The sequence below is a fragment of the Nyctereutes procyonoides genome, unplaced genomic scaffold, assembly GCF_905146905.1.
Source record: "Nyctereutes procyonoides isolate TBG_1078 unplaced genomic scaffold, NYPRO_anot_genome, whole genome shotgun sequence".
Classification (NCBI taxonomy): Eukaryota; Metazoa; Chordata; class Mammalia; order Carnivora; family Canidae; genus Nyctereutes; species Nyctereutes procyonoides.
In genome coordinates this window covers 15130188-15157773 of record NW_026575122.1, presented here as the reverse complement: position 1 = coordinate 15157773, position 27586 = coordinate 15130188, and the positions used below count along the sequence as shown (strand labels likewise).

Sequence of the window (27586 nt, the reverse complement as noted above, 5' to 3'; positions counted from 1 at the left end):
GATGTCCAATTTTCCCAGCACCATTTATTGAAGAGACTGTCTTTCGTCCAGTAGATAGTCTTTCCTCCTTTGTCGAATATTAGATACATCCACGAAGGCAAAAGAAACAAAAGCAAAAATGAACTATTGGGACTTCATCAAGATAAGAAGCTTTTGCACAGCAAAGGATACAGTCAATAAAACTAAAAGACAACCTACAGAATGGGAGAAGATATTTGCAAATGACATATCAGATAAAGGACTAGTATCCAAGATCTATAAAGAACTTCTTAAACTCAACAGCAAAGAAACAAACAATCCAATCATGCAATGGGCAAAAGACAAGAACAGAAATCTCACAGGAAGACATAGACATGGCCAACAAGCACATGAGAAAATGCTCTGCATCACTTGCCATCAGGGAAATACAAATCAAAACCACAATGAGATACCACCTCACACCAGTGAGAATGGGGAAAATTAACAAGGCAGGAAACCACAAATGTTGGAGAGGATGTGGAGAAAGGGGAACCCTCTTACACTGTTGGTGGGAATGTGAACTGGTGCAGCCACTCTGGAAAACTGTGTGGAGGTTCCTCAAAGACTTAAAAATAGATCTGCCCTACGACCCAGCAATTGCACTGCTGGGGATTTACCCCAAAGATACAGACGCAGTGAAACACAAGACACCTGCACCCCGATGTTTATAGCAGCAATGTCCACAATAGCCAAACTGTGGAAGGAGCCTCGGTGTCCATCGAAAGATGAATGGATAAAGAAGCTGTGGTCTATGTATACAGTGGAATATTATTACTCAGCCATTAGAAACGACAAATACCCACCATTTGCTTCGACGTGGATGGAACTGGAGGGTATTATGCTGAGTGAAATAAGTCAATCGGAGAAGGACAAACATTATTATATGGTCTCATTTATTTGGGGAATATAAATAATAGTGAAAGGGAATAAAGGGGAAAGGAGGAAAAATAAGTGGGAAATATCAGAAAGGGAGACAGAACATGGAAGACTCCTAACTCTGGGAAACGAACTAGGGGTGGTGGAAGGGGAGGAGAGAGGGGGGTGGGGGTGACTGGGTGGCAGGCACTTGACGGGATGAGCACTGGGTGTTATTCTGTATGTTGGCAAATTGAACACCAATAAAAAATAAATTTATTATTAAAAAAATGGAAATGGCTGTATTTGATTACCTGGCTTATAAATCTACATATAAAATGATGAGAAATGTCTGGGGGATAAATAGATTCACATGAACTATGACATAAACATATGAAACAGTTCAGTCACATTTAATTCAGGATGACTAAGGTTCAGAATTAATGCTATAAATACATACTATTGAACTCAAGACAGCAGGGGGTATGAGAGAGGCATCGTGACCTTCTCTTGATTCCAGAAAGATAGTAAAATTATACAGTGTCACTTGAGCTTGTCTAGCATCACAATAAAGACTCCAGGGACCAGCCAGTGGGAGGTTGTGAGTAGCAGCTCATTGTCTCTGAGATTACAAATGGCAGTCTTGCGGGTGAAGAGTCCCACTGTCCCTGCCTATCAGCAGGCTGGGGTGAATCGTGCCACAGATGCAGCAGGGGAAGGCCAAAACCTTTCACTCTTAAAAGAAGTCTAGTTCCACCAGAGATCATGATTTCCAGACATCTAACCTCAACTGTATCTTCATTCCTGGCAGGCCAAAGTTGTTGACAGAGCTGTGAACTAATAAACAGTGCATCATTCCTGAATGAAAGCACTCAAAAAGGGTCGCCTGGGTAGCTCAGTGGTTGGGCACCTGCCTTCGGCTCCGGCCCTGATCCCGGGATCCAGAATCGAGTCCCACATTGGGTTCCCTGCATGGAGCCTGTTTCTCCCTCCTCCTGTGTCTCTGCCTCTTTCTCTCTCTCTCTCTATGTCTATCATAAATAAATAAATAAATCTTTAAAATAAATAAATAAATAAATAAATAAATAAATAAATAAATAAATAAATAAATTTTTTTAAAAATAAGAATTAAAAAAAAGAAAGCACCCAAAAGAATTTAAGGGAAGTTATTTTTTAATTGTGTTAAAGGGTAAAACTCTGCGTGCACAAATTCTAAAGAGAAGGAAAAATACACTGAGTCATAAGGACCCCATTTCCCCCCTTGATTAATGGATTTCATTAGATATATACTTGTCACTGTGGTTTTCAAACTTTTCTGGTCATAACCCACAGGGAGATCTACATTTTACATGGACAAACACATACTTTATATTTTTTAAAATGAAACAACTCCTGAAACAATAGTTAAGCCTTCTAAGTACATGATAGTTTTTATTCCATTTAAGAATAAGTGCTGATTGACACCAGGAAATTGATTTCATGACCTACCTACGGGTCTGACCCGCAGTTTGATAAACATTGTCCTAAGCTAAATGGATGAAGAATGTTCTGACTGCCTTAATACAGATCATACCTCTGTTCCTCTGAACAGGCGGTGGAGGGAAGAAGACTATCCCAACGACAATGGTGAGAAGCAGCTGGGCTGCTTAACCCCCAACTCTGCTGTCCTGGGTTTTACCTTCCCTTTGGGAGCTCACAATGCTGCCACCACTAAGCTGGCCTTAAGGGGACCTACTCCTCCTTTTAGCCTCTGCTCTAAGAGGGACAGAACTCTTAATCCCCGCAGCCTACTTAAATCAGGTTGAAACATTTAAATAAGATTTTACCAAAGGCTGAACAAAAAAAAGTAACCTAGATAATCTTCTATTAAGATAAGGCTCGTTTATCTTCAGCTTTAGTGCCTAGACTTTCTGCCACTAAAGTGCAGAGGTCACCTTTCCTTTTCCTTCTAGGAGGCCTTGAAATGAATTCTCAAGGAAACAACAGAGGGACTCCCAGCCAAATACCTGCAGTTCCCCCTCCTGATCCTCTAGTTTCTGGTTTCCTGTTTCAGTTCCCACCTCTGCTCTCATACTCTGCACAGTAAAAGTCCAAATCTTCGGGTGAGGCCTTCACCTCCGACCTCAGGAGTGTGGCCTTTATCCTTCTCATACTGTAAGGCAACAGCTTTACATTCTTGGAGAGATGTATATCAACTCTTTTTGTGAATCCCCAAAGTACTGATGAAAAAAAAAATTGTTTGCACTTCCAGAAAGTGAACGAATTTACCTTGGTTCTTTTGAAATACAATAAACTCAGAAGGAAGAGACAGATTTGGAGCAACAAAAACACCATGCTTCTCAATCTTAGCTTCCCCTCCTTTTCCTTCTTTAGAGCACAGACTTCAGAGTCAAGTGTGAAGTCCAATTCTTCTTATCCTAAAGGGCAAGCTTCCTATTCTCTCTGAACCCCAGTTTATTCATCCATAAGATGGACAAAAGTAGTACTCACTTCCCAGGGTTGTAAAAAAGAACTAAGTGAGCTAATCCAAAAATACATATAATTCACCTAGCAAATGATCAGTAAATAATAGCTGTTGCTTATCTTAGGCCTGTTGGAGACAGACTAAGAAAGCAAACATTGTCAATCCCTTGCTTAACAATAAAATCATTTTAGACTGCCTATTTCCTGGTCTGATGTTTTTCTTGGGAAAGCTCTAGATTTGCCTGTATCTGGAAGGATACTTCTCTGGTCTGCTAACTCCTACTATAAGTGAGATTGGATTGTAAGTGCAGAGGATATAAAAGAAGACAAAAGCACAAATATAGGCATTCATATGTTTCTTTGTATTCCTTCCATGCCCACCTTAAAGCCTCAAGAGTCTCTGACCGTTACAGGAAGTCTGTGCCTCCAGTCCATCTCTCACTAATCAACCTGTGATGCCAGATGGATTTCCTAAAGCACAGTTCTGATTGTGTCATTTTGCTGTTTAATACATTTATTTGGCTTCCTACAACTGACCAAAGAAGTTTTGAACTGTGCATTTTGGCATTTGTTGCACCACATGAAGTAAAAGGTTCTAACTTGCTTTTTAAAAAAATTTTTTTAAACCCATTTTTATTGTTGAAGTCAGTTTGTTTTTTTGTATTTGACATTTGTCTTAAACTGGATGGTAGGCATACGGGTTTTGTCTTTTTATAATTATTATTGTAAGCAGTTATTCCTTATTCCCCCCCCCCCCCCCCACACACACACCTTTGTTCTACTTCTCCTGGGGAACCACTGATCTGTTTTCTGTAATGATTTGGAAATGCTGGTTATTTCAATAAATGGAATCATATAATATGTGGCTTTTTGTGTCTGAATTACTTAGAATAATGTTTACAGGGTTCATGTATGTTGTAGCATGTACCATTCTTTCTTATGGCTGAATAATATTCCACTGTATGGATACACCATCTTTTGTTTATCTACTTATCTGTTGAGAGACTATTGGGGTTATCTCCACCTTTTGGCTATCATGAACAGTGGTGCTAGATGAATAATTGTGGGCAAATTTTTGTTTGAACATCTGTTTTAAATTCTTAAAATTATATACCCAGGAGTGAAATTACCAGGTTTATGGAAATTCTTTATCTAACATTTTGGAAAACTGCCAATCTGTCTTGTAAAGTCACTACACCATTTTATAGTCCTACCAACAATGTATAAATGTTCCAATTTCTTAACATCTTCACCAACATTTGTGATTACCTGACTTTTTGATTATGGCCATCATAGCAAGTGAGGGATTTTGATATACATTTCACGAATGATTACTGATGTCATTGAGTTTTCTATATATATTTTGGCCTTTTGTATATCTTTTTTGGAGAAATGTCTACTCATATCTTTTGTCCATTTTTAATCAGATTATTTATCTTTAGTATTGACTTTATACCATTCTTTATATATTCGAGGTACAATTCTTGTATCAAATGTATGATTTGCAAATATATTCTCTCATTCTGTGAATTATCTTTTAACTTTATTGACAGTGTTATTTGAAGCAGAAAAGTTTTTAATTTTGATGAAGTCAAATTCATCTATTTTTTTTTTACTTGTGCTTTTTGGTGTCACAGCTAAAAATCAATGGAATGGACAAATTAGAGATCAAAAAGACTTACCTTTCAGTTTTTCTAAGTGTTTCACAATTTCACCTGTTAAATTTAGGCTTTTGGTCCATTTTGAATAATTTTTTTAAGTTTCTAATTTAAGTAGGCTTCACATCCAATGTGAGACTTGAACTCATAACCCTGAGATCAAGTGTCACATGGTCTTCTGACTGGGCCAGCCAGATATCCCTTTGTTTGTTTGTTTTTTTAAGATTTTATTTATTTATTCATGAGAGACAGAGAGAGAGAGAGAGAGAGAGGAGAGAGGCAGAGACACAGGCAGAGAGAGAAGCAGGCTCCATGCAGGGAGCCTGATGTGGGACTCGATCCTGGGACTCCAAGATCATGCTCTGAGCTGAAGGCATACTTAACTGAGGAGCCACCCCAGGCATCCTCAGATACCCCCTTGAATTAATGTGTTTTTTTAAATTAACTTTTATATAACAGTATCAGGCTCAAATTTCATTCTTTCACATGTGGCTATCCAGTTGTCCTAACACCATTTGTTGAAAAGACTGTTCTTTCTCCATTAAATGGTCTTGGCACTCTTATCAAAAATCAGTTGACCATAGACAGACTGGTTTACTTTTATATATGTATTTATTTTGTACTTATTTTATTAAATGTATTTCTTTTTTTAAGATTTTATTTTTTTAAGATTTATTTATTATTTTAGAGAGAGAGAGTAAGGGGAGGGGAACAGAGAGAGGGAGAGGAGAGAATCTCAAGCAGACTCCCTGCTGAGCACCAAGTCTGAGTGGGACTTGAACCCATGACCCTGAGATCATGACCTGAGCTGAAATCAAGAGTGGGACACTTAACTGACTGAGTCACCCAAGTACCCCAAGATTTTATATATTTTTTAAAGATTTTATTTGTTTGAGAGAGAGAGCAAGCAAGGGGAGGGGCAGGAGGATATGCAGAGGGAGAAGCCAACTCTGATGAGCACAGAGACCAAGGTAGGGCAAGATCCCAGGACCTAGGATCATGACCTGAACCAAAGGCAGACACATAGCTGACTGAGCCACCCAGGTGCCCCTTATTAAATTTATTCCTATTTTATTTTTTTTGGATGCTATTGTAAATAGATTTTTTAAAAATTAGGCTGTATGTACAATGTGGGGCTTGAACTCATGACCCTGAGATCAAAATTTGTATGCTCTACCAACTGAGCCAGCCACATGACCCACACACAGAATTTTCTTTCCTTTTTAGACTCCTCACCCAGTGTGGAGCCCAATGTAGGGCCTGAACTCACAACCTTGAGATCAAGACCTGAGCTAAAATCAAGAATCGGAGCTTTAACTGACTGAGCCACTAGATAGAATTCTCTTAATTTCAGACTGTTCATTGCTGGTCTAAAAATACAATTGATTTTTGCATTTTGATCTTGTACCTTGCATCCTTACTGTACTAGTTTATGAGCTCAAATAGTTTTCTCAGTGGATTTTTTTAATTACCTATATACAAGATTATATCATTTGTCAATATAGTTTTACTTCTTCCTTTCCAATATGGATGCCTTTTATTTATCTCCCTGATTTCCTGCTAGAACCTTCAATATAATGTTGAATGGAAGTAGCAAGAGTGGTCATGCTTCTCTTATTTGCTGTGGGGTTTTGGTAGATGCTTTTTTTTAAGCCTTTTTTTAACTTTATTTATTTATTTATTTGTTTATTTATTTATTTTTTAGTAATCTTTACACCCTACATGAGGCTCAAACTCATGACCCCAAGATCAAGAATAGCATGCTTTTCCCACTGAGCCAACAGGTATACCCACAGATGCTTTTTATCAAATTGAGGAAGTTTCCTTCTATTCCTAGTCTTTTAAGTGTTTTTTATCATGAAAGGGCATTGGATTTTGTCAATGCTTTTTCTGCAACTATTAAATGACCACGTGGCTTTTTTATTTTATTTGTGTCAATAGAGTGTATTACATTTATTGATTTATGGATATTAAATCAATCTCAGTTTCCTGAAATATTTCCCATTTGGTCATAGTGTATAATTCTTTGGATATGTTATTGATTTGGTTTGCTAGTATTTTGTTGAGGATTTTTGTGTTCATATTCACAGGAGATAATGGGTTTTAGCTTTCTTTTTGTGACATTTCTATTTTTGTTATCTGGTAATTCTAGCCTCATAGAATGAGTTGGGAAATGTTCCCTCATAATCTATTTTTTGATAAGAGTTTATAAAGAATTGGTAATTCTTTTTTTAAATATTTGGTAGAATTTGCTAGTGAAGCTATCTGAAACTGGCTTTTCTTTGTGGGTAAATCTCTTCATTACTTATATTTTTATGGGTCTATTGTTTCTTTAAAAACATGTTTTAAAGATTTTATTTATTTATTTACAGAGAGAGGGAAAGAACACAAGCAGGAGGAGCTGCTTGGACGAGGGAGAAGCAGATTCCCTACTAAGCAAAGAACCTATTGTAGAGCTTGATCCCAGGACCCTGGGATCATGACCTGAGCCAAAGGCAGACACTTAACTGAGCCACCCAGGTGCCCCCAGACTGCCCGTTTCCTGAGTCAGTTTTGGCATTTTGTGTCTTTATAGGAATTTGCCCATTTATCTAAGTTATCTGATTTATTGGCATACAATAAATTTATTTTACATAGTATTCCTCTATAATCCTTTTTATTTCTGTAAAGTCAGCAATAATATCTATTTCATTTCTTATGCCAGTAATTTGAGTCGTTCTATTTTTTTCTTGGTCTATCCAGCTAGTTTGTCAGGGGTTTTTTGTTGCTGTTGTTCTTTTGTTTGTTTTGTTTTTAAGATTTATTTACTTATTTACTTATTGCCAAAGGTTTGGTTTTTATTTTTTTGTTTGTTTTGTTAAGATTTATTTACTTATTTACTTATTGCCAAAGGTTTGGTTTTTATTTTTATTGTTTTTCTATCCTCTCTTTCATATGTCTCTTCTCTAATCTTTATTGCTTCATTTGCTTACTTATGATTTAGTTTGTTCTTTTACCAATGTCTTAAAAGTGGAAGGTTAAGTTCCTGATTAAGATCTTTCTCCTTTAAGATAGGCATTTTCAGCTATGAATTATCTTCTAAACACTGCTTTAGCTGCATCCCATAAGTTTCATTTGTGCTTTTATTTTCATTCTTCTCAAAGTATTTTCTTTTCTTTTTTCTTTTAAGTAGGCTTCACCCAATCCCTGGGACTTGAACTCACAACTGTGAGGTCAAGAATCACATGCTCTATCAACTGAGCCAGCCAGGTACACTTCAAAGTATCTTATAATTTCCCTTTTGGTTACTCCTTTGACCCTTTGGGTATTTAGGAGTGTGTTGTTAATTTCAACATACCTGTGAGTTTCCCCAAATTCTTTCTGTTACTTATTTCCAATTCCATTCCAATCTTGTTGGAAAGCATACTTTGTATTACTTCTATCCTCTTCAATGTAGTTGTTTTTATAGGTTAGCATATGGTCTATCCTGGAGAATTTCTTGTGTGCACTTTGAAGACTGTATATTCTGTTGTTGGGTAGAGTGCTCTATAGCTGTCCATTAGATCTAGTTGGTTTATAATATTATTCAAGTCTTCTATGTTGTGGTTGACCTTCTATCCATTGTTCTATCCATTTTTGAAAACAGAGTATTGCAGTCTCCAACTATTATTGTACAGCTATTTCTCCCTTCATTTCTGTAAGTTTTTGCTTAATGTATTTTGGTGATCTGTTGTTAGATGTATATACAGTTACAATTGTTATAGCTTCCTGACATTCATTATAAAACATCCCTCCCAATCTCTAAAAACATTTTTTGTTAATAGACTTTTAAGTCTGTTTTGTCTGACATTAGTAAAATCAGTTCAACTTTCTTTTGTTGTTTGCATGATATACCGTTTTTCATTCTTTTACTTTCTATTTCTATCTTGGAATCCAAAGTGTGTCTCCTGTTGACAATATATAATTGGATTTTTTTAATCCAATCTGTTATCTGCCTTTTTACTGAATTGGCTATTCCATTGACATGTAATGTGATTGGATTGGGTTTACACTTGCCATTTTAATTTTCTTTTCTATTTGCCTTGTGTGTGTGTGGTTTTTTTTTTCCTCTTATTTTTCACTGTGTTTCAAGAGGGGTAAACTGAGTTGCTCCTTAGCCAATATGTCCTGGTTTTCCAACTCAATATTGAATTTAACATTACAGAGTCTAGGTGATAAATACATCAGAGTTCTTGCCCAGTCGTTCTTAAAACATGGACTCCAGACCAGCAGAATCGATAGTACCTGGGAATTCCTTAGAGGAAAAAAGTTCATCTTGGTGATTAAACTTGGGTTCAAGCTCAGCTCCATACTTACAGCTGTGATTTGGGGCAAGTCACTAAGCCACTGAGTCTTATTTCCTCAAGTACAAATTTTTTTTTTTAAAGATTTCATTTCATTTATTAGAGAGAGAGAGAGAGAGAGAACATGAGTGGGGGGAGAGGAGGAGAGGGAGAGGAAGAGTGAGAATCAGACTCCCACTGAGCAGGGAGCCCAACTCAGAGCTCTGTTCCAGGACCCTCTGATCATGACCAGAGCCAGAAGCAGACAGTTAAACCACTGAGCCACCCAGAATCCTCCTCAAGGACAATCTTATCCTATCGGATAGTGAGAACTAAAAGAGATTAGTGAGATAAAGTAAATAATTCTATTAGATCAGGGCTTCCCTAATGTTAATTTTCTTCCCCATTGTCATGTTAAAAAATAAAGCTTCTACTGTTTTTTCTCAGTATTTTCAGTGTAACTACCAGGGGCTTAAATTATTCTTAAACGACTTCCCAGGGCGCTCTCTCCTTCTGCCTGCTGCTACCCACTCCCCCCCAGCCCCCCACCGCACTGTCAAATAAATAAGGTCTTAAAAAAAAATAAACTACTTCTCATTACAGTATTATTAGGAAGGAAAAATACAGAAATAGCAATAGGAATAGAAAACATGAGGTCGTGTGGTAGTTTGAGAAATAGAGAAATCTAGTCTGAGCTCCTCTTTCACAGTGTTCAGAAAAATTAGGTGGCAATTTAAATACCACCCTGGATACTGGTATATGCTCAAGGCCTGGAATTATAGTAATTAAAAAAATTTACTGTTCTATGTATTTTTTACTTTTACTGAGAGCATAGCAATAATCCTGTGTGGTAGATAGAGCAAGCATTACTAGCTCCATTTTACAGAGACTTAAAACTCAGAGGGATTAAATGCCTTGTGATTACATGGCCAATTGGGGAAGTTGGGATTGATGCCATTTCAATTAACTGTAAATACCATAGTATCACAATTTTTGAAAACATCTCAAAATAACCTACTGAGAGGATAGAGGTCACTATGTATCTAGCTAATACTATTAAATAAATAAATATCTAATTTACAAGTAAAAATTTTGTTGCAGTGAATACCATTGCAAACACCCTATTTAAGAGGATCTCCATGCTATTTAAGAGGAGACTCTATGCTATTTGCAATACTGGTTTGGGGACAGAAGGTAGAAAGTGTGTATGTGGATATTTATTCTGACCAAAAATTTGAACAACATACACAATGTTTTTGAAGGCTTTGTAATGTGACTGGACTATACATGGATTTTCTGGTAACATGCCCTTTGCTGTGGGTGGCTCAGTGGTTGAGCAGTCTGCCTTTGGCTCAGGTCATGATCCTGGGGTCCTTGGATCTAGTCCCGCATTAGGCTCCCCTCACGGAGCCTGCTTCTCTCTCTGCCTCTCTGTCTCTCATGAATAAATAGGTAAAAAATCTTTTTTAAAAAGCCATGCACACTGCCATTTTATTGTGCCATCTGAAGGTGTCACTGATTAGAATTCATAGATAGATTAGGTACTGTGCAAGCAGCCAGGCCTACATTATTCGACCGCAATAGCATACTACGATTTTTGAGGACAGATCCAGTTTCTCCCGATTTCACTGGACCTGCCACTAGAGAGTGAATAAACACTCACATGAGTAAAGGGATGAATTTTCTTTAAAATCATTCTTTATGGGATCCCTGCGTGGCTCAGCGGTTTAGCGCCTGCCTTTAGCCCAGGGCATGATCCTGGAGTCCCGGGATCAAGTCCCACATCGGGCTTCTCCTGCATGGAGCCTGCTTTTCCCTCTGCCTGTGTCCCTGCCTCTCTCTCTCTCTCTGTCTCTAATGAATAAACAAATATATTTTTTTTTAAAATCATCCTTTAGGGGGATCCCTGGGTGGCGCAGCGGTTTGGCACCTGCCTTTGGCCCAGGGCACGATCCTGGAGACCCAGGATCGAATCCCACGTCGGGCTCCCGGTGCATGGAGCCTGCTTCTCCCTCTGCCTGTGTCTCTGCCTCTCTCTCTCTCTCTGTGACTATCATAAATAAATAAATTAAAAAAAATTTAAAAATCATCCTTTATTTACTCCCCATTTTGTCAACAGCACCCTTCTCTATTTCTGACCCTTGAGGTCACTATTCTCTGTTGTTAGAATATTTCCACCTAGGCCCAGATTTAATTCTCTCTAGAACAAGATCCTTTTTTCCCCAGACCACTGATTTATCTCGTAACTGACAGATGGAGGTGATTCGTGTAGTAATTTGGATCTATGTTGGGGTCCCCTGAGCTGCTAATGAATTTGCTTATCAACATTTCCATTTTTCTACTCATTTCCTTCTAATCAAAATCAGCACATTCAACATTCTTTCTGGTGCTTCCTTTTTCTAAGTCGTTTATTTTTGTAGCACCATTCACGTATTCATTACAGTGTTTCATGTTTTATTATTATTTTATTTTATTTTATTTTATTTTATTTTATTTTATTTTATTTTATTAATCTCTATACCCCAATGTGGGGCTCGAACTCACAACCCTGAGATCAAGAGTCGCATGCTTTTCCAACTGAGCCAGCCAGGCACCCCACAGTGCTCCACATTTTAATCGAAAGCTAAACTTTGTGATTAGCCAGTTAAGGAAAAAAATGCAATCTGTACAATTTTTAAATTATTTTTTTGAGAAAGAGAGACAGCATGAGCAGGGCATAGAGGGAAAGGGAGAAGCAGACTCCACACTACACGGGGAGCCTGACCCAGGGCTTGATCTCACAATCCAGAGATTATGACCTGAGTGGAAGGCAGACACTTAACCAACTGAGCCATCCAGGAACCTCTACACATTTTTTTTTTTAAGTAAGTTCTATGTCCAATGTGGGGCTTGAACTAAAAACCCCAAGATCAAGAGTCACATGTTCTACTGACTGAGCCAGCCAGGCACTCCTCTATAATTCCTATCGTTGTAAATGTATTGCTAATGAATGGCTATTGGAAATAATTCCCCTTTTGGGGTAAGATGGTGAGAGGAATGAGAAAAAAAAGGAAAAACTTTTCTTGAGTATTTATTTTGTATCAGGCATTTATATATAGCAACAATAATGGTTATATGGGTATCAAAAAAAAAAAGAGTGCCCTCTGGATGTCGTTCTTAGTGATAGCGATGGTAGTAAGGAATCTAGTTTGATTGTACCATGGTATTTTTGTAATGACATTAATACCATCATGTACAGATTTATTTCTTTATTTAGAATTATTTATTTATTTATTTATTTATTTACTTACTTACTTACTTACTTATGATAGACAGAGAGAGAGAGAGAGAGAGAGAGGGGCAGAGACACAGGAGGAGGGAGAAGCAGGCTCCATGCCGGGAGCCCAACGTGGGACTCGATCCCAGGACTCCAGGATCACGCCTGGGCCAAAGGCAGGTGGTAAACCACTGAGCCACCCAGGGATCCCCTCGTGTACAGATTTAATCTCAATTTTCCTTCTCTGTTCTCTTTCTCTGCTTCCTGGAACATCTTCCTACCTCATATGTGCCTTCACAACAAACCACGCAAACCATGTGAGCAAGGGAAATGACTCCAACAAGAACACACTTGAAATTTAACAAGGTTAAAGATAGAGAGGTGTTGACAAGAGTGTGACTGGGCAGCTGATATTTGTTTTGGAAAGAGAGAAACGGTTAATAGTTACTGAGTGCCTCCTACATGCGCCCCTGTGCTAGGCTCCCAATGCATATTGTGTTATTTAAACCTTGCGTAACTTCAGGGAGGCAGGTATTATTTCCACTTAGCTGTGACAAAACAAAGACAATATAAAGTCACATGGCAGGTGACAGAGCAATGATTCGAAACCAGGTTTAAACATAAAATCCATGTTCTTTCCACTACATCTTGCTGCCTTTAAACGTTGTAGTCCTTTCAAAAACAATTTTCTCGTTTTCAAATACATCATCCCTTTATATAACTCTGGAGATTATCCTGGGACTTTTAAGTACTTTACCAAGCCTTTGGCATGTCCAAGAAAATATTCTATAGCGTTCAGAAAATTCAGTTGATCCTCTGTTGTAGTGTAACAAAAGGTGCCAGCTGGCAACAAGATAAGGAGCTTAAGCCAGAATGCAAATCAGCATACTACTTCCTTAATAGACAAAGTTTTATTGAAAAAAAAAAAAGCCAGCTGAGTAGGTGTTTAGTGACACAATTGACTTCATTATGTCAAAACTCCTTATCTCCCTGCCAACTGACAATAGTTTGTTGACTGGTAATCATTCTGATGACTGTATTTGGGGAAGCACTAGTATAGGGTACATTTTAATAATCCTATCTAGAATACAATCAGATCTCATTATTATACAATATTTTCATTTTGTAAACAGAAAAGGAATGAGAAAGCTATCTTCTCAAAGAAAATAGTTAATTTGCTCTAATGTAAACATCCTAGTCAGGATTCATCCTTTAATTGGGTCATTCATTCATTCATTCATTCAAGACTAGTATACAAAGAAAGATATTTAGAACAGAGTCTGCCTTTTGCTCAGAGGGAGTAGGATATGTAAGCACCAATGTTAAAAAAATCATTATTATACAATGTGATTATCCTTGATTCTTCTTTTTCTTTCCACACAACTCATCAGCAAATTCTGTTGGTTCTTATCTTCAAAAAATAACCAGAATTTTCAAGGTATCTCTCTAGCCAGGGCAACTGCATTTCACTACTCTACATGCTATCTCTATGAATGGCGTCCTGTTTCCACCACTCTCCACTCTCTGCACTTTCTCTTCTCTCTTCCTAAACCAAGCTACCATCATCTTTTTTAACTTAACTCCATTCTTGCTCTGTTACATTGTATTTTCCACACAGTAGCTGGAGTGTCACTCCACCGCTCAAAAATCTCCAATGGCTTTTCAGCCTACGCAGAAAAACATCCAGAGTCCCTACCGTAGCCTGCAAGCTCCACATTATCTCAAGCAGGCAACAAACTTATATTCTAAAAATGACAGAAGATTGAACCGAATTGGGGATGGTAAGATCATGGTAGGTACTGAAAAGGTCAGACATTGAAAGGCAGGGGAAGGTAGCTGACAGGTAAAAGGACTGACAAGGATCACAAGAACCCAGGTGAGATGTGATACCATTAATTTCTAACAGTTCCAGTCTCAAAGGTAAGGGTAAATTTAAGGTTAGAGAAAATGCATGTTAGTTTTTGCTGTAAAACAAATTCTCTCAATGTGCCAGCCTTTTTTTTTTTTTTTAAGAAGGATTGAGGGAGCAGAAGCAAGCAGGGTAGTGGGGCAGATGGAGAGGAAGAGAGAGAATCTAGAATCCTAAACTGGCCTTATGCTCAGAGAAAACTCCGTCTTACAATCTTGAGATCATGTGACTGGAGCTGAAAACCAGAGTGGAACACTTAACCGACTGAACCATCCAGGTGCTCAATGCCAGCATTTGTTAAGCCATTGCTTGAGTCCTAGTTGATAATGTCCCTTGACCAAAGCAAGTCACATGATCAAGGCCAGAGTCAGTGTAGGAAGGACTGAACAAGGTCAATACAGGGAGGAGTGAAAAAACTGGAACCTATAAAAATCACAAAGTTGGTAGATTGTGTACTGAACCAGACTTAGAGTTTTCTGAGCAGGGTCAGACAAGGATAAGGCTACAAAAAAGTATAGATATATTTTTTTTAGATTTTATTTATTTACTCATAAGTGACAGAGAGAGAGCGAGAGCGAGAGAGAGATTGGCAGAGAAAGAGGCAGAGGGAGAAGCAGGCCCCACACAGGGAGCTCGACACGGGACTCCTTCCGGGGTCTCCAGGATCACGCCCAGGGCAGAAGGCGGCGCTAAACTGCTGAGCCACCCGAGCTGCCCAAAAGTATAGAGTTTTGGTAAGAAAGTTTGTTGCTCAGATGAGCAACTATGGGCTGTAGCTGAGAGGAAAAGCAAATGATATCAGGAAATGTTCAGACAGGGAGAAAACGATGTAAAATGATCCTGGAACCCCTTGGTGGGGGTCATTTCCACACCAACAAGCAATTCTGATACCAGCTGGATGTGCTACAGTTGAACTCAATTCTGACTCTACCTACCCATAAATGGCATCAAGTCCCACAGGTGAGGTGCTGTCCTTTGAGACTGCCACCCGCCTTCAGACACCAGTCATGAGTCCAGGTTATCACCTGTTTCTGACTGGCTATGCATCTGAGGTCCCAGCGACCCCCTCCTTGGGTTAATTTGCTAGAGTGGCTCACAGAACTCTGAGAAACATGTGACTTACTTTACTAAATTAGTAAGTTAACTTTAATTATATTTGGATTACTGATTTATTATAAAAGGATAGAACTCAGGAACATCCAGGTGGAGGAGATGCATAGGGCTGGGTATGGGAAAAGGATGCAAAAAAGTTCCATGCTCTCTCCAAACACACCAGTCTCCCCACATCTCCATGTGTTCCCACCACAAAAGCTCTCTGAACCCTGCCATCTTGGGTTTTTATTTTTATTTTTTTAAAAGATTCATTTATTTATTTTAGAGAGAAAGAGAGAAAGTGTTCACATGCGAGCAGGGGGAAGGGCAGAGAGAGGCAGAGAAGCAAACTCCCCACTCTCCGCTGAATGTGGAGCTTGACCAGCACCCTGAGATCATGATCCAAGTTGAAACCAAGGGTCAGAGGCTTAGCTGACTGAGTCACCCAGGCACCCCCTTGCCACCTTGGGTTTTTAAAGAGGCTTCATTACATAGGTATGATGGATCACTGACCACTGGTGATTGAATTCAATCTCTAGCCCAACTCCTAAAGGGATGTCAGGGGGGTGGGATGGAAAATACCAATCCTGTAACTACAGGGTTGGTTCTTCTGGCAACCAGCCCCCATCCTTAAGTGCATCCAAAACTCACTCTTAACATAACAAGAGACACCTTTACTGATCTCATTACTTAGGAAATCCCAAGGGTTTTTGGAACTTTATACTAGCAACCCAGACAAAAATGGAAATAAATGTATTTCTCTTAAAAAAAAAGATTTTTATTTATATACTCATGAGACACACAGAGAGAGACACAGGCAGAGGGAGAAGCAGGCTCCCCGCAGGGAGCCTGATGCAGGACTTGATCCCAGGACCCTGGGATCATGACCTGAACCAAAGGCAGATGCTCAACCACCGAGCCACCCAAGTGCTCCAACATATGTATTTCTTATTATAAATCACAGTATCACAGATGTATTATAGAGAATGAAGGTCTCCATGAGAAAGAGGACAGCTGTGTTGGTAGCGGGGGAAGAGAGGTTCAAAGATAGAATGATATTTAATTATTAGGCTACAGGATTGGCAAGTTAAATATTTGTAAAAGCTCAAACACTGGGATATTTCATACAAAATATTCACTTTAGAAATTATGTTTTAAAATTTTTAATAGCTTTTTCAGATATGACTCTCATACCATAAAATTCCCTTTTTAAGGTACATGATGAAATGTTTTTAGTATATTCAGAGTTATGCAACCATCACCAATGTTATTCTTACATTTATTTTTATATTATTCATTTTATACTTAAGTCATAGGAAACTTGACAAGAACAGAAGAAGAAAAAAGGAATGCCACTCTATGTTGATTTTCTCTGAGTCGGATATAGATGGGCTCACCAAATAACCTGAGAGATTTTAAATTGGTAGGTTTCTTTTCTTTTCTTTAAGATTTTATTTATTTATTCATGAGAGACAGAGAGAGAGGGAGAGAGGCAGAGACACAAGGAGGCTCCATGCAGGGAGCCTGATGTGGGACTCGATCCTGAGTCTCAAGGATCACGCCCTGGGCTGCAGGCGGCGCTAAACTGCTGCGCCACCAGGGCTGCCGGAGGGAGAGAGTCTTAAGCAGACTCTGGGCTAAGCTTGGAACGTGACGTTGGGCTCGATAAGGGGCTCATCTTATGACCTGAGATCAGGACCTGAGCCAAAATCAAGAGTCAGAAGGCTTAACCAACTGCACCACTCAGTTGTCCCTTTCATTTCCTTATTTTAAAACATTTAGGTTATTTCTCATCTTCTAATTTTATGATTACGACTGGATAATATCTTTACACATACAGGCTTTTTGCAATTTTGAACTATTTCCTTATATATTCGCAGGACACCAATGGTTTTTGAATCACATCAACAAATTACTTTTCAGATGGCTTATCATTGTAAAATGCCAACAAGTGTGAGTGAGAGCACTAGTTTCTTTTTTTTTTTTTTTTAAGATTTTATTTATTGATTGATGAGAGACACAGAGAGAGAGAAAAAAAAGAGGCAGAGACACAGGCAGAGGGAGAAGCAGGCTCCATGCAGGGAGCCTGATGTAGGACTCAATCCGGGGTCTCAAGGATCACGCCCCTGGCTGAAGGTGGCGCTAAACCTCTGAGCCACCGGGGCTGCCCAGAGCACTAGTTTCACTGCAGTCTGGTTAGGATTTAGTAATATCATTTAAGCATTTACGATAATGTCATCAGTAAAAAGACATAAATTTGCAATTATTTTATCAGGATAAGAAAATAATGCATAATTTAAAAATTTAAGATAACAAAGCAAGATTTCCTCAAATTTCTCCATTTATGGAAGAAATTTCTAAACATCAGTTAAATAAATGACTTACTGTTCCCCAAGCTTCCAAACCAAAATTCTACTTAAAATGCTATTCTTGGGGCACTGGGCTGGCTCAGTCGGGAAAGCATGAGACTCCTGATCTTGGGGTTTTAAGTTCAAACCTCACATTGGGTATAGAGATTACTTAAAAATAAAATCTTAAAAATAAAATAAAATTATTTTAGTAAGGAATTTTAGTAAGTAAAAAAAAAGTAAAATCTTTTTAGTAAGGAATTGCTTGTCCAGAACAGGAGAGAGGGGAAGAATAAACATGATAAACACCTAACAACTTTTGTCCTAAGTGTATTTCTGGGTTCCAGATAACTGGAACACTTACTTGGATAGCCGCGTGAGTGACAGGACATAAATCCAATCCCAGAGTCCACAGAAAGTGTGAAGTCTAACAGGAGATCCTCCTCTCAGCAAACTGTGACCAAAAGCTGAATCTAGCATAGGACACCTACAAGGAATAATAGCTGGGTTTGAACCTCCTGCATTGCCCAGGAAGCCTAATACCAAAAATGCCGGGTTAAACGCCTGCAGGACTCTGGCAGAAGGATATACATATCATATCTAAAAGAGAATATCTTCATTGTAGGCCTCAAATTATTCCCACAAATATTAGTTTTCAAATGCAATTATCAGTACACAAAGATAACTAGAAACTCAATTAAACTAGACTCTACTCAGGGCGCCAGCACAAACATAGACAAAAAACCCCAGACTGACAGAGACTTCAGATACTGGAATTACCATACGTGACTATAAAACAATTATGCTTACTGGTTTAAATCTATATTGAAGATGCCTTCAAAGAATAGGAAACAACAAAGTGACATAAATTGAAAAAGAACTAAACTAACCTTTTCGAAGTAAAAGACACAGTAATCAAAAGTTAAAAATCACTAGATCCGTTTAAGAGATTAGTCACAGATGAAAAGAAAAATCAATGAAACAATTTGACATTTTACTGGGTTTGATATAGCCTGACATTTGTTCCAGTTTATTCTATATGAATTATGAAATTCTCAAATGGTTGAGACCCAATAACCTGATTTTACATGCCCTGTGCTTTCATTCAACATAATTAAAACTAATAATTGCACCATTTAATGTAACAGTGTCAAGGAATATAATTTTTTTTTAAAAAAGCTCTTATTACAAAACAGGATTCAAATATATATCTCTGACAAATCCCTCAGGTGCGGTGTTGCTAGAAGAAAGTAGAGGCAGCTGACTTCATTAATGCCTCCTTTGTGGCTTTTTCACTCTCAGGCAGAGAGAGGAATCAGGCCAGGAAGAAGACAAGTTTGATTTTTATTCTGGAGTAGGTGGCCTGGACATCTATAACATTTTCCACTGGGAAGGTTTTAAAGTAGTGAACTGCCACCTTGGAGTAAACTTCGTCAAGGTTACAAATATAGAATTAATAAAGAGAGTTTGTTAGACTCAATATTATATTTAGACAGACTCGCTGATTTCCACTGGTCACGTTTTTGCCACTGCAGTGAGACAAAAAAATATGGTCTAAAGAGGTTTGCAAAAAATAAAAAATAAAAAAATAAGAGGTTTGCATAAAGTTTATTTATTTATTTAAAAGAATGGACCTTTTAGAGGATATGTTTCTTTGTTTTTTATTTTGGGGTCAAATTATAATCTAAAATTGAAGTGATGCAGATAATAAATGGCAGTTTTCTTTTTTACAGTTTGGCAACGTTTAAAAATTGCAGTTCTATTGGTTCCAGAATTATTTTGAAAATCTGGATTGATCCACAAAGTCCAGAAGACTGGGAACACCATTGATGTCATCTACCGCTTATTTGTTTAACCAACAAATATTTTGAGAGCCTATGATGTGTTAAGAGAAGGGAGTACAAATAAGAAAATGACTGCACTGTCCTTTCTGCTCACCGTGAGAAAGGAACACATTTAATCCATAGTTACTAAGAAGTTAAGTAGTGCTCGGTCTTCCGGGAGCAGGTCTGAGGGAAAGCCTGTTTGTCTGGGGACTCAATCTCTTACTGAAAGAAGAAATGAGGCTGAAAAGTCTTGAAAATGCACAGGTTTTGCTTGCTGCTGAGAGAAAAGGAATGAAGGGAAGAGAAAACTGTTTAGGGTTGGGAATTTTATTTATTTTTAAGATTTTATTCAAGAGAGAAAGAAAGAGGGAGAGCTTGGTGGGGGGGTGGGCAGAGGGAGAAGCCAACTCCTTGCTTGTTGAACAGGAAGCCCCTATCCCAGACCCTGGGATCATGACCTCAGCCAAAGGCAGACCCTTAACCGATTGAGCCACCCAGGCGCCCCCAGGGTAGGGAATTTTATTTTATTATTGTTTTTTAAAAGATTGTATTTATTTCTTTGAGAGAGAGGGAGCACAAGCAGGGGAAATGGCAGGCAGAGGGAGAGGGAGAAGCAGGCTCCCTGCTCTTCCGGGATGCAGGGCTCAATCCCAGGACCCTGGGACCATGACCCAAGTTGAAGGCAGACTAGGGTAGGGGATTCCCCAGGATAGGGAATTTTCTACAGGAGTTGGGGGACGGTAAAGGCCAAGGCATGGTGATGATGAAAGGGGATGAGCAGGGACACATAAGAGGTTTTTTTTTGTTGGCTTGGCAATGGATTTTGATTTTGTTGTGGTAAAAAACAAACAAAAAACCAAAGCATGAGGATCTCAGGGTCTCAGGACTGAGCCCCTGTCCAGCTCCTTGCTCCGTGGGGAGTCTGCTTATCCTTCCCCCCACCCCCACCCATGCTCTTTCTCTCGAATAAATACAATCTTTAAGAGCCCCCCCCCCCAAAAAAAAATCAAACCATAAAATTTACCATCTTTACCACTCTTAAGTGCACAATTCAGTAAAGTATATTCGTATTTTTCTAAAATAATGACTTTATGCTGCAGGCACCTTAGATTAAGACAACTGAAAGGTTTCAGAACAGGATTGGAGATTTAGGGAGAGTAGAGGGTAGGAGACCTCGCATCCCTTCGTCTCCTTGGGCTGGGTGGGACCCTTGGAGGGTGTAGGAGGACTGAAAGGGATCACAGGATTTAAATAAAGGTTTGTGGGGCCTTGAGTGGGACCCGGTTTCTGGCTGGTGCGGGGCTCTCGCCAGGGGGCAGTTTAGACCAGAACTCCAGGACCGTGACTGAGCACCCCGCGGGGATGGGCCAGGGGATGGCCCTTTGCAGGGGCTGCACCACTTGGCGTTTACGAGCCACATCTGATCAGGATGTGTTCTGCTAAAGCCCTACAATCAAACACAATTTTTTTTTTCTTTGCGTCACCTGCACAAAATGAAAAACTTGGCGATTTCCAGCTTTTCTTGAAAAATTAAAATATCTGGGACAGTGGACTCCTAGTCCCTCGAGGAAACCATCACATTAACCCGCATCAACGTATAACGAGCGCCTGGAAAAGCACGCGTGTGACCGGACGCTCACAGGGGACGTTCCCCACTAACCAGCGGTCCTATCAACGTGCACACACTAGCATCTCCAAAGTCATACTTACTTGATCCTACTAGTCACCTGATGAGGCGGGTATAGATCATATTACAATCTCCTTTTTAAATACGAGGAAACTGAAGCACAGACAAGTCACGGGGCTAAGTACGGGGGCTGGCATTTGAAACCGGACCTGCTGCCCGACTCCAAACGCCACACTCTCCACAAGAAACAGGCGAATCGCTAGGTTCGCTGCCCGTAACGCGGAGGGGCTGCCGCCTGCCACGGAAACCTCCTTCCGGGCGTCAGAGCCGCGGAAACCAACGCACCCGGAGCCCGCGGCAGAGGCCCCTCCCCGCCAGGCCCCGGGACGGCCGTCCGCGCCGCGCGGTCTCCACACACGTGAGGGCGCTGTCGCAGCTACCGTCGCAGTTCCTGTTTCTGTTGTCGCGATATTCTTGACGCCGGAAAAAACGCAAGATCGAAGGTCACGCAGATGGCACGCCTCTCCCAGGACGCCTAAGTTCTCGCGTGAGTTGCACTTCCGCCCTTTTGGCTCCCGCAGCAGCGCCATGGCGGTCGGCAAGAACAAGCGCCTTACGAAAGGCGGCAAAAAGGGAGCCAAGAAGAAAGTGTAAGTGGCTCCTCTCCTGGCGCCCAGCCTTCTGCGGCTACGCTGGGCTCGGCGGGCGGGTTCTAGACGGCAGCGGGGGCCGGATGGCGAGGATGCCCGATGGATTGTGAGGGCCGTGCAGGGTTGGCAAACCCGGCACGGCGCCCTGACGGCGACGGTGCTGCGCCGGCGCGGGCCGCCTTCTGGTCTTTGGCCCTCTGGGTCTTGTGCGCGTCTCTTCTGAGCTAAACTCGACGCTGCACGGGGACGGCGCGTTCCGTATTGTGGGCTCCCGGGGTTTGCAGACCTCACGAGCAACCGGTCGTACTGCTCCCAAGGCTGGGGTTGAGGAGGTCCCTCTCCACCCAGGACCTCGCACCCCGTCGTCTCCCTGGGCTGGGTGGGACCCTTGGAGATCCTAATGAGCTCGGGTGGGTCCCTGAAGAGCCTGGGCTGCCAGTACGCGTTTGCTGCCCCGGTAAAGTTGAAGGGACGTGCGTGTTCTTCGGAGGCCGTGCTGCTTGTGTAGTCGCAGAGCCGACGCGGCGGGGAGTTGGGTGCGTTCGGAGCGTCCGGGTGGGACGGTGAAGCGGACATCGCCGGCAAGAGCTGGGTTCGCACACGCGCCCCTCACGTCACTGGGAGGAGCAGGTTCTTCCCAGGTTCCGGTTGCTAACGTGCCAGTTAGGTCTTCAAAATCATTAGAACGAGGAAAGTTTTAAAAGTTCAGTAAGGATAACGTGACCTACGATAAAACTCACGTAAGTGTTCTGTGAATACAGGGTTGATCCATTTTCTAAGAAAGATTGGTATGATGTGAAAGCACCAGCTATGTTCAATATAAGAAATATTGGAAAAACGCTAGTCACAAGAACTCAAGGAACCAGTGAGTATTTTATTCTTGTTTTGTATTTTTCATAAATTAAGGTCTACTGGTGGTTCTGTGGTGGAAGAATTAAGAAAATACCTCTTGGTTGCAGCTTTGGCTACTGTGATGCTTAATGTCTGGTAAAAACACTTGTAGAGAAAAGGTGGGGCCTTAGATGGACTAAGAAAATGTGCAAAGGCTCTTAGCACTGTCCGTCATCGGTGTCCAGATGGATTCGATTAACAAAAGTTAGGGTCTTGATAACTTACCATTAACTTTCTAAGTTCGACTTTAGCGTAAATGTTCTTTGTTGGCTTGGCTTTGTGTGGTTCTTACTGTTAATAAGACAATTCTTGTTTTATAGAAATTGCGTCTGATGGTCTCAAGGGTCGCGTTTTTGAAGTTAGCCTTGCTGATCTGCAGAATGATGAAGTTGCATTTAGGAAATTCAAGCTAATCACTGAGGATGTGCAGGGCAAAAACTGCCTGACTAATTTCCATGGCATGGATCTTACCCGTGACAAAATGTGCTCCATGGTCAAAAAATGGCAGGTGAGAACAAAAGTTCCTTAGGATGGTGCTTTGGCGTGAGTGGCCAAGGATGGCCTGTTACAATAAGAAAGGAGCATGTGTGTTTGAAGCGCATTGCATTTTAAATCCTTGATGTTTGCTTTTACCAGAGTGCTGACTCTGGGATTGGCACTCTTGAAATTGAGTAAAGGAGTAAGCAAGCCATGATCCTCCCATTTAAGTGGAGTTTAAGACTTGTTTATTTACTTGTCTATTTTCTTGCAAGTTTTAAAGTTGGGTTTTCAGAGTTAGAGTGGCAGAGCTCCTGGTGTGAGGTTGGAATCTTGGCTCCATTTCCCAATTGTGTTCTCTTTGGCAAGTAACTTACAGCTTGCTAATAATAAGCCCCTTGATGCCTTTATCTAAAATGGTGGGTATCACCTCTTAGAGTTATGAAGATGAAATAAGAGCCAGGTAAACATGTTTAAGTACAGCTTGACACAAAGCCTTTAGAAAGGATCGTTCTAGGAAATAATGACATTGGTTCAGATGTGTCTGGCTAAACCATTCGGTTTGGGGATGGGGATGTCATGTATATGGGAATGAGTGATGACAAAATGTTTCGGTCCCAAATGATGCATATTGATTATACCGCTACATTTACTTCTGACATTCCCTAAGATTTTTATGTTTGAATTTCTGGAAATATTTTAAGGTTCTTTTGCTGTAAGTGTACTACTCATTTTTTTAAAACTGAAGTATACAAAATACAGAGGTATTTCAGTTTTTGTTGCTACCCAAGAGTAGTAGTCATTTTTTAACTTTAGGCAATAATATAAGTAGTTGTGGATTTTTTATTACATTTTAGCTGTGAAAATGATTATTTACTCGTCATCAGGCTTTAGTTTGGAGCATGATGGACATTTAAAAATAGTGCATTTAGTGTTAGAGCGATATTTCACCTATTCAGACATTTTTTAAAAAGGTAAGTGTATGTAGAGTCTCTTAACCGTGTTTCTCACATAGAGTCATACAGTTGATGGGTGGGAAGGATAGACTATTAAAGGCTGGCATGTAAAATCTGGGGCTGGGTGCTGTTGAGATGGGGATAGAAGTGTTACCTAGAGAAGAAGAGTTGAAGGGACTGTGTTTATTTTATTAGATATGAAAGATAGTAAGATTTGGAGTAATTGTTGCTAAGTTCACTTCAAGGAGGTGCTGTGAATTAGGCATGTAGTTTATATTATACTTTATATTGTATGATGAGTACTTTTTCTAGCTTTTTTTGTATTAGAATATGAGGGCTATAAATTGATAACCTTAAAACCTGGTATATCTGACAATATCTTTTTTTCACTAGACCATGATTGAAGCTCATGTTGATGTAAAGACTACCGATGGTTATTTGCTTCGTCTGTTTTGTGTTGGTTTTACTAAAAAACGCAATAATCAGATTCGGAAGACCTCTTACGCTCAGCACCAACAGGTCCGCCAAATCCGGAAAAAGATGATGGAAATCATGACCCGAGAGGTGCAAACAAATGACTTGAAAGAAGTGGTCAATAAATTGTAAGTGTTTCTTTTCCTCATACCACATAACTCTGAATCTCTGATTATCCCTGAGCTGAAGGAAAGTGTATGAAACAAGGTGGAAGTCAGACCTGTGTTTAAATCTTGTCTGTGAGACGCTTAAGTATATCTCTTGAAATGAAAGCATGTTAAGTGCTCAGTAAATGTGATTTGGTTTCTTTATTTTGTTGAAGCAGTCTGAAGGCAGACCGCTTGTGAGACTTGAAGCATAGGAAATGATTTTGTCTTAATTAGAAAATAGGCAAAACTTGCCACCGTGAATAATGTATGGGAATAGATGATGACAAAATGTTTCGGTCCCAGATGACAACCACTGATAAAACTTAACATTTTTCTGATGTTCCCATGCAGTTGGCTAAGAGGGTGGAAGAGAAAAGGCAGAATGCTCAAATGCTTACTCTCCTACTAACTAGCTGTATAATTCGGATCATTTAACCTCTAGCTGTAAAAGTGCAATAAAAGATTGTCTAATGTGAAGATTTGAGTGGATTAAATAAGGCAGGTATTGATATTTATAAGTTTATCCTTTTCTGTCATTACTGGTTTACAGGATTCCAGACAGCATCGGAAAAGATATAGAAAAAGCTTGTCAGTCTATTTATCCACTCCATGATGTTTTTGTTAGAAAAGTAAAAATGCTGAAGAAGCCCAAGTTTGAATGTAAGTGAAAAATCTTAGATTCGGGGGGGGGGGGGCAGCGGAGTGTGGCCAGATACATTTGAGGGTTTTTTTTTCTTTTTTGGGGGGCCAGATGATGGCTTTTCTGTCACCTTATGGTATTGAAGGCCATTGTCTTAAGACAGCGGTGTGCTGTTAACTTTTTTTTTTTCTTTTAGTGGGAAAACTCATGGAGCTTCATGGTGAAGGTAGTAGTTCTGGAAAAGCTACGGGGGATGAGACCGGTGCTAAAGTTGAACGAGCTGATGGATATGAACCACCAGTCCAAGAATCTGTTTAAAATTCAGACATTTAATGGTGACAAATAAAAACATATTTGTGATGTTTAATTTCTTATTCTTTTTAAATAATCAGGCTCGGTGAAGCAGATGTTCTGAACTGACAGTGCGAACTTTTCAGAACTGTTGTATGGATCTTATCCATTGCTCTTGGCTACTAAATAACTACAAAAGGGTAGTGATCTATTTTAAGCTGTAGTGATCTGGATGGACGTGTTCTAGATGGTTAATAAAAGGAAACTTTTTTTAACATGCATGTTTTCAGCTGGTTCTTAAACCATCTGGAAGGCTTGTTAAAATAGAAAAAGTAGATCTATATACCCCCCCCCCTTTTGGGCAATAAGCAATGTTTTTTAAAGATTTTATTTATTCATGAGAGAGGCAGAGGGAGAAGCAGGCTCCCTGCAGGGAGCCTGATGTGGGAGTCGATCCCCACGACCCGAGGATCACCACCTGAGCCAAAGGCAGGCAGACAACCACTGAGGCACCTAGGCGTCCTCATTGAGATCATTTTGGAGCAAGCCACTATTATTACCACCTGGACTGTTAGCTGCCTACCTGGTTCCCTTAGGTACCACCTTAAGGTAATAAGAGGTCAGAAGCAAGATTACATGAGCCTTGACTGAATGGCCCAGGTGATCTTGCCTCTGACCTCCTATTACTGTACCCCTAATGTTTCTAGCCAGGTTGTCCTTACTATTCTGGGTGGGCTAGGTATGTTCTAAGGCTTGTTTTCTCTGCGTATGGAATACTGTTCCCTTAAATGCCACAGTGCTTGTTCCTGTACCTCGAAGTCTCAGTAGATCCTAATGATGGGCTTGGCCTATTAAAAATTGTACCCTGTCCTCCAGCATTCCCAATTCCCATTATTTTTCTATAGTTTTCACTTGTATCTACTAGAATACTCCATGAAGTGTGGGGTACCTTCCACTCAGGTCATGATCGTGGAGTCCCTGGCATTGGGCCCCCCTGCTCAGCAGGAAGTATGCTTCTCCCTGTCTGCCCTTCACCTCAATCTGCTTTTTCAATAAAAAATTTTAAAAAGTATTCCTAGAATATTGTACGAGGATTGCTGTATCTCCATTGCCTAGAAGTGCAGTGTTTGTTGAATTAAAGGAATGAATGATATTCCCTACTAATATCCCATAGTGAAGCAAATGTTTTCAATAAAACAATTGTACATTTGGATCTCAAATGACCGGGACTTTCCAGGGTGGACGGAAGTTGGGTCTAAAGAGGCCTCATTAAGGGGTAGGTGCCATGAATTGGGTTAAATGTTTTATCTTTGTGCTGGACATCATTTAGATAAAATCAGTAGCCAAACTCCAATCTGCTACATCTGCACAGGTCTTGGCACAGCTCTTTTAGCTTTTTTTTTTTTTTTTAAGATTTTATTTTTTCGAGAGAGGCAGAGACCTAGGCAGAGGGAGAAGCAGGCTCCTCACAGGGAGCCTGATGTGGGACCGTATTCCAGGACCAGGATTATGCCCTGAGCCGAAGGCAGACACTCTACTGCTGAGCCACCCAGGCAACCCAGCTCTTTTAACAAAGGTTCATTTGAAAATGGTTTGGCCCGTTTGATGGTGGGTTTACTCAAGTTCTCTTCTAAGCCAACTTGAAGGTGGGTAACATCCATCCAGTGGAAGCTCCTGTAAAGGGTAATTGTTTCCTGTTTCCCGT

General features: G+C 40.1%; 2 protein-coding genes and 2 non-coding genes across 4 annotated transcripts in view; 3 read left to right on the top strand and 1 right to left on the bottom strand.

The window, feature by feature from the left end:
* Positions 1 to 27586, bottom strand: part of SH3D19 (SH3 domain containing 19) — a 240745-nt gene that overhangs the window by 30766 nt on the left and 182393 nt on the right. The window lies entirely within an intron of this gene.
* Positions 21866 to 26156, top strand: RPS3A (ribosomal protein S3A). The gene is made up of 6 exons (XM_055336641.1): positions 21866 to 22003; positions 22765 to 22868; positions 23215 to 23402; positions 24721 to 24929; positions 25501 to 25610; positions 25787 to 26156. The coding sequence occupies exons 1-6, from the start codon at positions 21942 to 21944 to the stop codon at positions 25906 to 25908; spliced, it is 795 nt and encodes a 264-aa protein (XP_055192616.1). The 5' UTR covers positions 21866 to 21941; the 3' UTR covers positions 25909 to 26156.
* LOC129517055 (small nucleolar RNA SNORD73) lies at positions 23962 to 24034 on the top strand. Its single transcript, XR_008665939.1, has one exon. It is a non-coding gene; the product is annotated as a small nucleolar RNA SNORD73 (small nucleolar RNA).
* On the top strand, positions 25223 to 25292 carry LOC129517056 (small nucleolar RNA SNORD73). Its single transcript, XR_008665940.1, has one exon. It is a non-coding gene; the product is annotated as a small nucleolar RNA SNORD73 (small nucleolar RNA).

What these genes read in the sequence shown, in the direction of transcription:
- RPS3A (XM_055336641.1), top strand. Translation starts at nt 21,942, where the DNA reads ATGGCGGTCGGCAAGAACAAGCGCCTTACGAAAGGCGGCAAAAAGGGA. An exon ending in AAGGGAGCCAAGAAGAAAGT is followed by an intron (nt 22,004 to 22,764) that starts GTAAGTGGCTCC and finishes CTGTGAATACAG; the next exon opens with GGTTGATCCATTTTCTAAGA. An exon ending in AAAGAAGTGGTCAATAAATT is followed by an intron (nt 24,930 to 25,500) that starts GTAAGTGTTTCT and finishes ACTGGTTTACAG; the next exon opens with GATTCCAGACAGCATCGGAA.